Below are 15,367 nucleotides of genomic sequence, written 5' to 3'. Positions count from 1 at the left end.
AATTAGCCCCCTTGTCCTTTGAACCTTCACAAGTGAAAAAGCAGAGGCAGAGAGCGCTGGCTTGCATGATTAATATCCAAAGCATCCCAGCATCTGAAATGACCTCTGTCTAGACCGATGCATGTTTTTCTCCAGCCTCTGTCCTGAGAATTCAAATTCGGCTCTGGGGAGGTCTGTGACTGCCAAAGCCATCGTGGACATTCCGTGACCTCCTCCTTACACTGAGCTGTCCCCAAGAGAAGCCTGCCAGGATCCAAACAGCCTCCTACTCATGAATGAGGATGAAAGGGAGAGGGTGGAAGATATTCTAACCCTACTGGGCCCCTCTCTAATACAAAATGCGGAACAAATGCCTCAAGGCCAAGTAGCCCAGTGCTGTTGACGTAGCTATACCTTATGTTTTCCCTCAGGGTCCTCCTTGGGTTTATGTGATCCATGTACCCTTGCAAGTTCTCCACTGGGAATTCAGTTCTCACAAAAACAGGGCCAAATTGGGACTGGGATTGTGCCATGCAAAAAGGGACTTCGGCCTTCCCCCGAACCATTATCTGGATCTGAAATAACCTGGGGGTGCAAATAGTACTTCCCTGGGGCTGTTTCAGATTGAGAACATGGCACAGGGGAAGGAGGCCTAAGTACTCTCCCTGGACTTAGGGTTGCCAGCCTCCAGGTGATGGGTGGAGATCTCCCAGAATTACAACTGATTTCCAGGCCACAGAGATCAGTTCACTTGGAGAAAATGGCTGCTTTGGAGGGAAGACTCTATGGAATTATACCCCCTGAGGTCTCTTTCCTACACAAACCCTGCCCTCTCCAGGCTTCTCCACCCAGATCTCCAGGAATTTCCCAACTTGGAGCTGGCCACCCTACCCGTACATCACAGTCTCATTCTGAATCAGGCCCGTGCACCTACAAACTGAGAGCCAAGCTACAAGTGATGCCTGACACAGGTTGGACACTTGTCAGCTTCCCTCAAGTTTTGATGGGAAATGTAGGCGTCCTGGTCTTGCAGCTTGGCTCTCCGACTGCTGTCCAATGTACTTTTCAACTGTCACTTGTCCAACATTCTGCCAAGCTGCCTACGTTCCCCATCAAAACTTGAGGGAAGCTGACAAGTGTCCAACCTGTGTCGGGCATCACTTGTAGTTTGGCTCTGAGTTCCCAGCTGGAAATTTGCAAATGCATGTCTGACTGGTGGTCTTCATGGCAGATCTGAACCTGACCTGAGCAATGTGTTTTTATATAGCTAAACTATTAACTGATAGCAGCTCTCCTGGGATTTTTTGGCCAAACACTTGCTACTTCAGATCCTTTAAAATAGTCAAAGCCTGGGAATTAGGATGGGATTTTCTGTGTGCAAAACACGATCTCCATAACTCTATGATGGCCCTTGCCCGTTCAGTGGCTACAGCTGGAGCAGTGAGGAGGTATGGCTGTGATGTTCAGACAAGGGAAGAAACTCAGATTCTTACGGTACAATCCTATGCAGAGTAACTCCAGTCTAAGTCTTTTGATTTCAGTAGTTTTAGATTGGGTTAACTCCGTGTAGGGCTGCACTGTTAGCATTTATACCAGACCTGACCATCCTAGAAGAGGTATGCATTTAGCAATATACATTGTACACTGGGAAATACAACAGATAAGTGTTTGTTCATTTTACAGCACATCTCTCCCCATACACATCTTTTGAGCTATGAAAATGGACAATATTTTACATTGTTGTGAGTTATGATTCTGGTTTTAATTTTGGTACCAAGTATTTATTTAAAATCCACTGAGCTAGCCATGAACGAAGACAAGCAAACATTTTTAAACAAACAAACATGTGTCTCCTTTGGAATGGGTAGGTCATATAACATCTGTGAATCTTTAGGCAGTTTTCATTGGTTTGTTCCTTGTATATATAACAATGGGGCTGTATGGGTTGCATTATTCTTTTATTTTTGTGATCCATTGCTGTGGCATTGTTTGTGGCATGCTTTATACCATTATATAATATGTATTATATTGTTTACAGTGCACTGTTTCCTAATTTTGTAATGCAGTTTTGTTCAGTGTTGGGTGATTTTTTTTATACTGTTCTTATTGCATTGTTTTAACAGTGTCATCTGTTTTGAGCCTCAGAGAAAAAGGCAGACTACCAATGAAGTAAGAAAGTCACTAATAGTGTAATCCTAAGAAGAGTTACTAAACCCATTAAAGTCAATGGGCTTAGACTAAATTAACTCTGTTTAGGATTATACTGCAAATGTAGAAGAGGCTTTTATTCTCACCAGGTCAACAGCACAGCACCTGTTTCTTGATCCAGGCTCTGATCTTAGCTACTAATTTTATGGATTCTGGCCTTGGAAAAATTCCAGGACTGGCTACAGATAGGGCCCCCCATAGTCCCCAACTTGGCTCCAGCATCAGACTCAATCAACGGAACCTAAGCTTACACACATGGCCCAAAGATGCATTCTTCCTTAATTAATATGTATTGCCCATTTATCAAAGTGATTTGAAACAGAACATGAATTCCGTGCACTCTGATTGCAATGATACCTGCTTACAAAATGAATGGGATTCAACTCATCCTTGCAGGTAAGAACAGGGCTGCCAAGGCTTTGGGAGCCAAGCACTTTTTATTCTGAGTTGGACTTACCTCTATCTGGTTGAGTAGAGAGTCATCCAACTTAAAGCCCGGGATTCTCTTTTCACTGCAGACCACACCCACGTCTTCGGTGTGTTTGCAGTCTGATACACCCCAACCGTTGGAGGTGCATGCGGCCAGCGTAGACTCTTTGCCTGTGCAGTGGACATTGTCCAACCAAATTCTCCCTGCAGAGGGATGAAAGAAGACACTGCCGGTCAGAATGTCCTGTATGTGTGCAATTAACAAGGCTAAACAATCATGTCTTTTCTCCCAGGGAGTCTGACAGCAACTGTAAGGGCAGCACAAGAATGCAGGCCTCTGGATCTAGAATGGCCCCTTTCAAGGGATGCCTGCAATTCCAGTAGGGCAAGCTTTTCTGGGGATCTCTTCATGTGTTCCAAAGCCTTCATGTCTGGCAACTTGAAGAAGCCACCGTGGTGGATAGGGGTGGCGGTGGGGGTGTCTCTTCCTTGTTTTCTAAGGTGGAGCACTTTTTAAGAAGCTTCCACACATTGTGGTGTAATCCATCGGTTTCCAGGTTTTATTCATCCTTCATATGTTTCTTCCCAAACCTACTTTACTTCAGTCTTTTTGGAAAGCACAGAGTTCACACATGCTAGCATGACACATGGAAGGACTAGCGTACATTTTCAAGCTCCTGCAATGGTGCCTCTCATATTGGTGCTGTTTCCCCACAATCAACCCCTTGCAGACACCATTTTTCTTGCTTCTCTTTTTTCTTTTCAAATTTTAATAGAAGTCACCTAGCAGGACCCCCTTGTGGGTCTTCAATCACAACTTTCAGTTTCTTCATGCATCTGATGAAGAGAACTGTGATTCTCGAAAGCTTATGCTACAATAAAATTGGTTAGTCTTAAAGGTGCTACTGGACTCTTTTTGATTTAACATTCAGTTTGACCTCTAAGCAAAGCTATTCAGCTCCACTTCACAGGATTGTTGCAAGGATTATACTAGCAAGCAAAATATATCCAATACATTGCTGCACTTTATAAATGCCAAGTATCATTGTTTTGATGGTTTGATTTTTAAACGAATGTTAATAGGGTAGACATGGCATATTTTTATGAAAGGGAGTAAGGCTGTAGTAAATGGAAATGGTCAGGAGACCTCTTTCATAAAGGAAATAGGGTTTATGGCTAGTACCACATTTTTTTTGATTTTTTTGTAATCCAGTTGTTTCATTGTTTATGGTATGTCTTATACGGTTTTTCTTTATTACATTTTTTCTTAATTTTGTAATCTGACTCGAGTCTCAGAGCCAAAACACACGTTAAGAAATACCTAGGTTCAGCACGTGTTCTCTTACCTCAAGGTTTGCCGGGATCTGTAGGCGTCCTGGAAGCTTAAAGTTTAGCATTTACAGAGCAGCAGGGAGGGAAATACAGGCGCCTGTATTTCCCTTCCCCTTCCTCCTGCTCTGTAAATGCTAAACTTTAAGCTTCCAGGATGCCTACAGATCCAAGCAAACTTTGAGGTAAGAGAACAAGTTTAGCATTTACAGAGCAGCAGGAAGGGGAAGGGAAATACAGGCGCCTGTATTTCCCTCCCTGCTGCTCTGTAAATGCTAAACTTTAAGCTTCCAGGACGCCTACAGATCCCGGCAAACCTTGAGGTAAGAGAACACGTGCTGAACCTAGGTATTTCTTAACGTGTGTTTTGGCTCCCAGTGAGGAAGGCAGGCTATAAGTAAGTAAAACATCCCGATTTTCATGTATCTTCCCCCCCCTGCCCACACCAAATAAAGCAAGGTTTAAAATTAATGGGGGGGGGAATCCCTTTTGGAGAGTAGAAGGTTAAAGCAAGCCAAAGCAATGCAAACTTTCTTCTTGTGAGTAAAAGAACAAGGATTTACCTTCTCCTTTGCCGTATTTAGAACTCGGGATCCAGGATACAGCCTCCACATAGCCCAACTCCCTGCAGGCCACATTTGCATTGCTGATGGAGAAATCGTCATCACAAACTGTGCCCCATTCTCCATTGTAGAAGACTTCCAATCGCCCTTCATTGTGTTTCTTCCCCACCAACCGCAGTTGGGTTTTGGAAACCTTGGCTGGCTGCTGGGATGGACTCGGAGGGTGGCCCGGTTGGTATGGCCATTGTTCATACTGGGCAAGGCTCAGGGGGCTCAGGTAAGCAGAGAGGAACAGCACAAGAAAACAGTGGTTAAAAGTAAAATCCAGGAACCTCTCCATTCTTTCCCCCAGCAGGTACAGGTCCCCTGAGAAGTCAAAGTCCTCGACCAGTTGAGTTCAGTGGAGGGCAGGGAGGCAACTGGGCTGGTTTGCTGGAATGAAAGAAATGAAGAGTGTGAACAGTAAAGCCATAAGGAGAACAAAGAAGCAGCCTGGTATGCCTCCATGGTGCTTGTATCCAGTTGCGTCCCACCTTCCTGCTTCCAACTGCACGGGGGCCAGAGGGAGGACAGGAAGCAGGCAGGCATCCTTCTATTGTGCTTTAACTCAGTTTCTACTAGACCCTTTCCAAGGGGTGCCACTGAAATGATCGGAATAAGTGCAGAAAGCAGCCAGGCCCCCCTCTAACATTCCTGGATCCAGTTCAGCCAAGAACCCCGCTCCCTCCACCGATCAACTGCCACCAATGAAGCCATCGGAGAGAGCAGAGAAGCAGCCAGGCACCCCTCTGTCATGCCTGGATTCTTCTGCTCCAGCTGAGAACCCACTCTTCAGGGAACATTGGTATTGGTTTTAATGGGTAGGATCCAGTCAGCTTTTTCACTCAGTCTTGCTCAATTCCACTCCTTATGACAGTCTCCATCCCACATAGGTTTTGACTATATGCAGGTTCAGGGCTTTTTTTCTGGGAAAAGAGGTGGTGGAACTCAGTGGGTTGCCCTCGGAGAAAATGGTCACATGGCTGTTGGCCCCACCCCCTGATCTCCAGACAGAGGGGAGTTGAGATTGCCCTCCGCGCCGCTTGGCAGTGTGGAGGGCAATCTAAACTCCCCTCTGTCTGGAGATCAGGGGGCGGGGCCAACAGCCATGTGACCATTTTCAAGAGGTCCCGGAACTCTGTTCCACCATGTTCCAGCTGAAAAAAAGCCCTGTGCAGGTTCCATAATCCCAAGCAGAGCCTTGGTGGTCAAATGGGAATCCTTCCTCCCTTTATCACCAGAGAAAAAGCCGGTGGGATCCAGCTTAATGTATTGTATATTTTGATTCCTGTGAACCATTTTGTGGAGCTGATTTTGATTGAAAAGGGAGATCAATATAACAAGCAAGTGCAAACAAGTAAATGAAAGGGGAAATGCAAATCCTTACCTAAAAATAACCAGTGGAGACCACTATTCACAATAAAGAGAGACACCCCCTTCTTTCCCCGATACTGTCACACAATGTCTTTCCATTACTGAATGTCTGGTTTTAGCCACATAACCAAAAGACCCGTCAGGGATTTCTCCCCTCTCCACTTTTATGGAGAGTGGTTTGGCATCCTCCGAGTGCTGATCATCAGAGTTCAGCCAACATCGATTTATCTCGAAGGCCAATTGTTTAACTACAGGCCCCTGCTTAGTGCATCCCAAAACTCTTGGAGGAGGGACCTATGAAAGGAAACCTGAGCCAGACTTGGCCCTGAGCAGCTCATTTCTTGCCAATTCCTGCCGATTTATTCCTTTTGTCATCTCTGCAACCAGCACGTGAAGCGGTCAGCAAACCCATGTGTGGGGAATAGTTTCCACTTGAAGGAAAGCCAAGAAGAGGCAGTGAGAGGCGCCCACAACTGACTTCCCAGAGTGGGATTACTGCTCCTTGGCAGCCGCCAAAACACAGGATCAGCTTGTAAACAGACATCTAGGAAGAAATTCTTTTCAGTCCCTGATCAAGAGGAGAAAACACACACTCAGTAGGTTCAGAGAAAGAAAGATAGTTATCTCCCTAAGAATTTTTTGCTTCGTTGTCTTGATGGTCATCCAAGTTTCCTAAAGATATGCTTTGCAAGAACTGAGCTGCAAGGACAAACCCAAGTTGCTTGCAAAAGCCTAGCTTCTATTCAGTTTGTACTTGAATTAACACAGTAGGTCACCCTACATAGTGTCAGCAAAGGTGTATTCTCAAAATCAAATTTGCTAGTAATCTTGGTCTGTGTGTCTGTGAGAGTTCACCTACTTCAGTTATCTGGATTGTTTGATTAACCCATTCCTTACCTGTTATGGCTTTGCAAAGGAGATTCTTGCTGTCTTGGTTCCAGAGAATGATCGCCAATCTGCTTTAAATGTGTTGAATTAAATGTGGATTGGTTTTTCCTCCCGTGCAATCTGATGTCATAACAGAGTTGTGTATGTCTCAATACTTGTTCATACACAACTCAGTGTAAATTATGCATGTGAAGTGTTTTGAATACTTGTGTTGTAAAAATGCCAAGTAAATAGGTGTGTTAATCAGCCTGGCAGATACAAACAATATACATGTCGTTTTAGCCTGGTTTGGATTTCAAATGGGTTATTATTCACCGAGCTTACAGCAAGGTGGAAACTTTAAACATGAAATACATCATATCAACTTTTATTTATTTATTAACAAAGTTTCTTTTGATGTGATGGTAAGTGAAATTTTGAATGACACAGCATTTTGCATCAAGAATACCATCTGATTTTAAGCTCTCTGTGTAACTCAAAAATTCATGCCGTGCCTGCAAAGCTTGTCCCCTGAAAGATATCGGGCTGAAGCCAGCCACCTTTCCCACTCTGTCTCACTTAATTCCCCTCCAGTCCTTACTACAGCCTTCATCCCACATGGGTTCTGTCCATGCAAGTCCCAGAAGAACCTTTTTGATGGACGAAGTTGCCCCTTTGCTCCTTTTTTCATCAATGGAAAAGCTAGTTGAATCCAACCCATTACCTCCACCAGCTTTGAGAGTGATATTTAATATGGCAGAGCAAAAATCTTGCACATATGTGCCTTTTATGCTATGCTATATTTTCTTGCCTTCTCAAAGCAGAAATATTAAGCAAACACATGCTGAAAATCCATTTGAACAGATCCCCTCCTCTGTTTCCTGGGATGTTTATTTGAGCTTAATGGCTTTTCAAGATGGTTAAAACTGAATAGAGAGAGCTCAGTTCTTCATGTAGGATTTGAGTCCAGTGGCACAGTAGAGACCAACAAGATTTTCAGGGTGTAAGCTTTCGAGAGTCAAAGCTCCTTCCTCCAGATACCAAAGAAGAGGGGAGCTTTGACTCTTGACAGCTCATACCCTGAAAATCTTGTTGGTTTCTAAGATGTCACTGGACTCAAATCCTACTGATCTACTACCGTACAGACCAATATGGATAACCACATGAAACAGTTCTTCAGATGTAATGCATTGTAGAATCTTTGCCTGGAAAAGACCAAAGAGGGAGCATGTCCAGTCTCTGGATTGAAGGTGAGATTCTACACATATCTCTAACTGTACTGTTGCTCTACCTCTATTCTCACATCCAGATACTGACTGCAGTAAAAGATGGAGTTTGATTACAGCTGCAAACTTAATTCATTGACTAAGGCTTCTTACAAGAACAGAATTCTCCTCCTATCACATTAAAATAAGCATGATAAGTTTGTAAGAGGTCCTCTGCAAGTTGGGTAGAGTCAAAATATATTTCCAGACAGCTGGTTGGAGTGAACTGTTTTGTCTCTTGAAGTTGCCATGTGGTCTTCCTCAGTGGGCCAAATAGCATCCCTTGGATTCTTCCTGTTTACAATTAGGTAACAGTGCAGGGAGCAAAGGTTGAAATTCCTTCTGCATACCATCACAATCCCAATCTGGAGACGGGAACAGTGTGTGGAACTAGAGGAGAACATGCAAATCATGTATGGCAGTGTTACTGTTAACAGGTAAAGTTGCCAACTTTGGCTTAGGAAATTCCTGGAGATTGGGGGGTAGTATGTGGGAAGGGACTTCCATTTCTCCTAAACTCTAGGAGAGTTTCTGAAACTGCCATTTTCTCCAGGGGAACTGATCTACATTGTCTGGAGATCAGTGGCAATTCCAGGAGAATGTCAGCCCCCCATTTGAAGGTTGGCAACCCTCTTAACAGGGTGGGTCCTTGGTCCCCACTTTGGACCTCCATCTTGTGGTAATCCACTCCTAGTTCTCAGTCACTAAACTGCTTCTGGCTGCAGAGCAGCAGCCAAGCTTCTCTTTGTTGGTCCCCTAGCATGCATCAGAATAACAAGAGCTGGATTTTATATCATATCTAATACCTGAAAATGGCCTTCCTGTACAGAGTAACAAACTGCATTTAGTGCTAGAAGAGACATTTTTGCACCCTGACCTGGATGGTTCTGGCTAGCCTGATCTCATTAGATCTTAGAAACTAAGCAGGGTTGGCCCTGGTTAGTGCTTGGAGGGAAACCAACAAGAAAGGCCATGGTTGATATGCAGAGAAAGAAAATGGGAAACCACCTCTGTTTGTCTCTTGCCTTGAAAAGCCTATGGGGTCACCATAAGTCAGCTATGACTTAATGGCATTTTACACCCACAAATGGGGATCCTGTGCCCCATACACAGAACTTCAAGGGCACAACTAGATGATGCACTTGACATGAGTCAGGTTGGCTTCAGTGTTCCCTCCTGCCAAAATGGCTACATGGGAGCCCTGTTTGCCCTGCTGTGGGGATCCACACACACCGACTGCAGCATGTGGCACCCACAATGGGGCAAACAGCCTCCTGTGGTCATTTTGGCTTGTCCAATCAACAGTGAAGGGCAGTCTGAAACCCCTCCTCCCCCTGTGCTGGACTTGCAAGCTAAACTTGACCTCACAGTGTTTGGGAACATTAATCCCCTGATGATGGGTGTGATACAAACCTGTGACCTGACTCGTGTCACACATATCGTCTCATTCAGTCCCCAGTGGCTTGCCTGGTTTGGCCCACAGAAGCACCCATGATAATGTAGTCAATATGGAATGCAGGGGAAGAGGTCTGGCTTGAGATATTTTGAACCCCTAGATGGAAAATCCAAATGGCACCGCCTTCTCTCTAATTCAGATAGGTTACAATCTATTGAAACTTCTCTTGCCCAAGCCTCATTGAAATGAACAGGGGCCGCACAAGAACATTTCTATGTGCCCCCTGAGTCAGATATCTGCCTTACCACCTTATAAAGAAATACTGATCAGAGAAATGGACAGAGAGATTAGAGAGAATGGGGGTGGCCACAGCTCAGCTATAGCCCACGTACTTTGCATGCAGAAGGTCCCAAAACCAACCCCTACCATTACAAGCTAAAAGAGCCTCAGATATCAGGGATGGGAAATGTTTCTGCCATAGACTTTGGAGAGCTGCTGTCAGTCAACGGTGGCAAACGGGGTTCAACTGACTCAGTCCTCTATGAACAACATTAAGTACATTTACAGTGCAATCCTATGGAGAGTTACTCCAGTCTAAGTCTATTGACTTCAATGGGCTTAGACTGGAGTAACTCACCATAGGATTGCACTGTAAAATCAACATGTGTAGATGGAGAACAGACACGAGTGCACTGGCCCTACCCTCCACCCCAACCACAATCTCCCTTTCAGAGCATGAAGTGTGCATGCATACACTTCCTATGTGCATAGACACCATGTTCATAAACCAGAGATTACGTGTAGATGGGGAGTGGCACTAATGCTGATGCCCACTCCTCCCTCTAAGATTTCCAAGTGTGTAATGCTGTCCATAAGAGTTATTATAAAGCACTTGCACATGTTCAGTCTTGAATGGGGCAGGAAAATAGCCTTAGTTTTTGAGTGTGTTTATAGAGCTATGGTTCTCTGCAGGGTGTTTGCAGTCCCATAAACTCAACATATCCCTGGAAATGAATGTGCTTCTCTTTCCCCACTTCAGCCTCTGATTATCTTTGCAATGACATACATTGCTTAGGGGCAAATTAAAGAGTTGCCGTTACTACAAACAGTTCATATATAAATGAATTCTTCTCCTGAAACAAAGCCAGCAGAGAATACCAGGCACTTTGTAGAAGTGAGAAAAAAATTAAGTGTGCGTCGCCAAAATGAAATGCACAGAAGCAAATGGCAGTCTGAGTGCGGAGGAAGGGCCTAGAGCCATCCAAAACTTTGACAAATTGAAAAGCAGAGTAATTGGTTTCCCCCCCAGTGATATAACGGCTAGGAAGGAAGGTCTAAATAAAAATTACTTCAGTAGGAGAGCATACACCCCAATAGTTCCTATTTATTCTTAGGGCCAGCCTTCATTTTTACTTTTAACTTGAAACAGGCCCAGGAAGTTGTTGTCTAGAGAAACCAGCATGTTCTGTGGAATTTATTGGGAATATTTGTTAGCTAATGCAGAGCTGCACAATCAGGAAAACATGGAATCACATGTGATGAAACACTCTTCAAGCCAATATATTGCAACGGATAAAAACTTACTTTTCTTGAAGTTGATTCACATTCACTTGCATTTTTGTAGTAGTGGAAGAAAAATATATAAATAACACTATTCCCTATTAAACGTGGCCGGGTGTGCCTCTAGCAAGCTTGCACAGGAGAGCTCTGCAGAACTGCCTTGTTTTTTGCAAGACCAGCAGGAGAGAGAGAACAAAGGGCACAGAAAGAGAAGGAGGTGTCAGACAGAAGCTTCTGGAATGGATGAAAAGAGGCATCACACAAATTCACAGTTACACAGTCTGGTTCTCGTAAAAGAGAAAATATAGCACTCCTTACTGCAGTGTCTAGGCATGCTGAGTCACCTCTGTGCCAAGAAAATACACGTAGGTTCCCCCAACATCCCCAACAGAGATAGGATTAAAACGCAATGGTAAATGTGGCATAAACTGTATAAGCAGAAGCATAGATATGAACCTAGGGTCATATATGAAAATGCCCAGACATAATTTAAAATATTTATATTTTAAATATTTATACCTAAGATTGCCAATGTCCCCTTCCCTATCCCCCCAAACGTCAGGCATTTCCCAACCCAGAGCTGGCAAACCTAACTATACCCCACTTTATCATAATTCAAACCAAAGTGGCTATCAACAAAGACAATAAAAATAACTAGATAATTATGTTAGTCATTAAAACAGGTACAGTACACTTTGGCAAAAGAGACATTCACTCACTCACTATTGCTAAAATGTCTATTGCTTTGAAAAAGAAAATCAAACCCTACACTCCCCTGGATAGGAGGCTGTGCAGTGCGGAGCCATCTTAACAGATAGCATTTGTTAGGCATCCACCATCTAGTGCAGATCTTTGAAAAACAATTGGATTCCCAAAAGCCTTTAAAGCACCCTATTCTATTTATTTATTTATTTAATCGTATTTGTATTCCGCCCTCCCCGCAAGCAGGTTCAGGGCGGATAACAGCAATTAAAACATTTAAAACATTCCATATAAAACATTTAAAAGCATCATACAAAACTATCGTACAAAAAAAGAAGAAGAGTGCTGCTATATTCTAGAATACCCTGAGGGCCTCTCTCCAGGATACATAGTCTCCTGATGTTCCAGACATGTTCTATACTCCGAACCAAGTTCCTAGGTTTGTGGGGACGCAATCCGGATTGGGACTATGATGCATAAGAAGGGGGATTTAAGTTGCTCTGCTGACATCATTGTCTTCACCTGAAATGGCCCTATATGCCCACCCTATACAGGTGCCACTCTGCACATGAGCAAAATCAGCAGCTGCTCGTACATGTGCATTCTCTGTGGTGGCCTCTACCCTGTGGAACTGCCTGCCTGAGGAGGTCAGGAGAGCCCCCACTCTCCTGGCTTTCTGCAAACGATACAAAACCAAATTATTCAAAAAGGCTTTTTACTCAGATAGGAGGGCTGTATTGTACCACTGCACCTTGTTAATTTGTTTTATTATTTGTATATTGATTTTAGTTTTGTTTTTATCGATTTTAACTGTTCACCGCCCAGAGCCCCTGGGGATGGGCGGTATATAAATTGAATAAATAAATAAATAAATAAATAAATAAATAAATAAATAAATAAATAAATAAATAAATAAATAAATAGGGAGGGGGGGTCTCAGAAGCTTCACTAATGCATTAGGGACCATAGACGTCACCACAACATTGCCTAACATCCTATCTGTTGCTTTTAAGTATGTGCTGTTATGTGGTTCCTGTGCTTCAATCAAGTATGATCCTACTGGGTAGTTCTATGTTGTCTAATGTCAGTCTGAGAATAGCTTATGTTCTGTTTCAACATTTCTCCAGCTCTGTTTTGGATTCTTGTTAATGCTATGCCTTTGTAAACTTGTATTTATTTACCCTATGGCATTGTTTATGGAAATGTTCTTGATACTGATTGTACTAATCTCACACTATGTAATCTGCCTTGAGTCTTAGTGAGAAAGGCGGACTATAAATGACACAAATAAATAAATTTGAGGAAATTTACGTGTACTGATGGGCTAGATGTGTACTGATGGGCAACTCACAAGTTTCCCCAGTGAGGCAAACATTGGTGCCACAGGAAAACAGCACATGGGGATGCTTTATCCTCCTCTCCCTCCTTGCATACCTGGGCTCCCAATTGGGCCCCTGCACACCTGGGAATTAAGTTCTGTGTATGTGTTGACAGGGCCTGGGATTGTGTAGCTGAGCCCTGAGACAGGGCACAGCAACTGTTGCATCAGCACAACATAGTCAACTCTGTAGGAATGCAGCTCTGGCATCAGTCACAGATATGCTGGCCCAAAGGTTTGCGGTCGGGGTGTCAACATGTCAAACGAACATTCTCTTTGTTGCTGTGGCTTTGAAATGCTAATGAACTCTTTTCCATCCTTTCCTCCTTGGGGACTTTGAACAGCTACTCTGACTGATTGTGGTCTTTGCTTGAAGAGAAGTTATATAAAACCCAAAGTGACAGTTCATTTGGGAGGGTGAAGTGTGTGTCTGCCATTGATGTTTAAAGGATGTTTTCAAATGCCCACAGATGCTCTAAATGGGCATGTGCAAACCATGTTTTTTTCAGAATCATTTCTTCAACAGGTGCTGAATAAGAATGTACTTTTTGGGGGGGAGACACTGTCTGTATCTGTAGCCCTGTTCAGAGCAACTGCCACATGTCATATTATGGAAACTGCTTTCAGTAGTTACTTTGGGGGTATCCAACTGCACATACTGGAAGTGTGTACAACCTGTGATGCTCCAGATATATGCAGTTGTGATTTCATCTGAATTGGACACCGCTCTTGTTTTCAGCTTCAGTGCACACCCCACAAAACCCCCCTCCCCAGAACAACAACTTTGATGCAGTCATATATTATGATGTCATCAAGACTGATTTTTTGCTGCATTTTATCAAAGCACATACCAGTGTTGGACACAGTAAAGCCACAAATGAACTGAAGGAATGGAAAATAACAGCAACCGACACATGCTCCAATTCCGGAGATAATTTTGAAAATTCTCCTATTTGGAATTAAGGAGAAGGGGAATTCTATGCAAAATGAAACTCCAGAACAATAAATGAATTGCAGAAACCCACTCAGCACTAACTGGCAAACAGGATTTGTAGGGCTGTTTCCTTAGTAGGCAAGCTGGTAACTCCAACGCTTGGGTTACTGCTCTCAATGCTATACAATGTTTTTTCCTTTATCTGTTAATTCAGGATGACGTGGCATGCCTCTGACTGCACCCACAAAAGCTCATTCTGCACTGGATGTGCTTGTCTGTAAGATGCTAAAAATCTCTTTTGTTGTGTGTGTGCTTTTTGCTCTAACCGACTAACGCGGCTACTCTTTTGAACTTGTTGCAAATTATTCATTCAGTCACGCTACAGCCTGTTTGGCAGCTCTGTATGTGGTCCTGTATCTCCTCCTTGCTGTAGGCACAGCAAGCATTTGAATCTGCCTCTCCTACATCAGTATTTTCTCACTCTTTTCAGATCCAGGACCCCTTTTGACCCCGGAGACCTAATGAGCTGTGTGCATGTGACATCAGAAGAGATGTCAATCTCAAGACAGGAAGAGGAGGAACCAGAGTCTCTGGAATCTGTTTGCGTTAAAAAGGAATCCGCTCTTCCTCTGAGCAGTGTTGCTACCCCTCTTAGCATGGATGGAAAGAGGAGCAGGGAGCATGGCTCCCTTGTTCTTTATTCATGTGCACTGGAAGTGGGTCTTCCCAAAAAGCAACAAAGAAATGGTGGCTGTTGAGGGGCTTGCATCCCAGCAGGTGGCGCTCCATGACTCAGCTGTCCAACAGGGGGCAAATCCACACGCCCTTGGTGCGTCCCAGTGTTGCGCTAAATGTTCGCTAAACACCCAGATGTATAGCGTCTTTCTAGTGCGATTTCTGAAATTGAGCTAGAAAGATGCTATACTTCCGGGTGTTTAGCGAACATTTAGCACAACGCTGGGGCGCGCCAAGGGTGTGTGGATTTGCCCAGGGGCTGAATCCACACTTACCGGCATAGCGCTAAACAGTCGGAATGATAGTGTCTTCCTGGTGCATTTTATAACGTCATTGTACCACGAGAGCGGCATCGTGGTGCGATGCCATCATAAAACATGCCTGGAAGACGCTATCATTCCGACTGTTTAGCGCTATGCCGGTAAGTGTGGATTCAGCCAGGGTTGAAAACTATCCTACATTTCTTATGCCACAAAACTCCTACATGGGAGGCATTTCCAAAGAAAAAACAATGAATGATATGTGTATGCCGTTACACATGACAATAGCGTACGTGTCCAACATGTCAGCCATCATATAGGACAACCTGCATACAGTGCAGTGTAGAAA

General features: G+C 43.8%; 1 protein-coding gene across 1 annotated transcript in view; it reads right to left on the bottom strand.

Annotated features, from left to right (window-relative positions):
• The window catches only part of LOXL2 (lysyl oxidase like 2), an 88,925-nt gene that overhangs the window by 68,737 nt on the left and 4,821 nt on the right, over nt 1-15,367 (bottom strand). The window contains exons 2-3 of the mRNA XM_054997667.1: nt 4,509-4,940; nt 2,645-2,820 (exon numbers count right to left, since the gene is read on the bottom strand). Of these exons, the coding sequence (XP_054853642.1) occupies nt 2,645-2,820; nt 4,509-4,848 (516 nt within the window). The 5' untranslated portion in view covers nt 4,849-4,940. The remainder of the gene's footprint in view (nt 1-2,644; nt 2,821-4,508; nt 4,941-15,367) is intronic.

The sequence above is a fragment of the Eublepharis macularius genome, chromosome 14 (genome assembly GCF_028583425.1).
Source record: "Eublepharis macularius isolate TG4126 chromosome 14, MPM_Emac_v1.0, whole genome shotgun sequence".
Lineage (NCBI taxonomy): Eukaryota > Metazoa > Chordata > Lepidosauria > Squamata > Eublepharidae > Eublepharis > Eublepharis macularius.
Note: the sequence above shows the minus strand (reverse complement) of the source record. Positions and strands in the feature narration are given on the sequence as shown.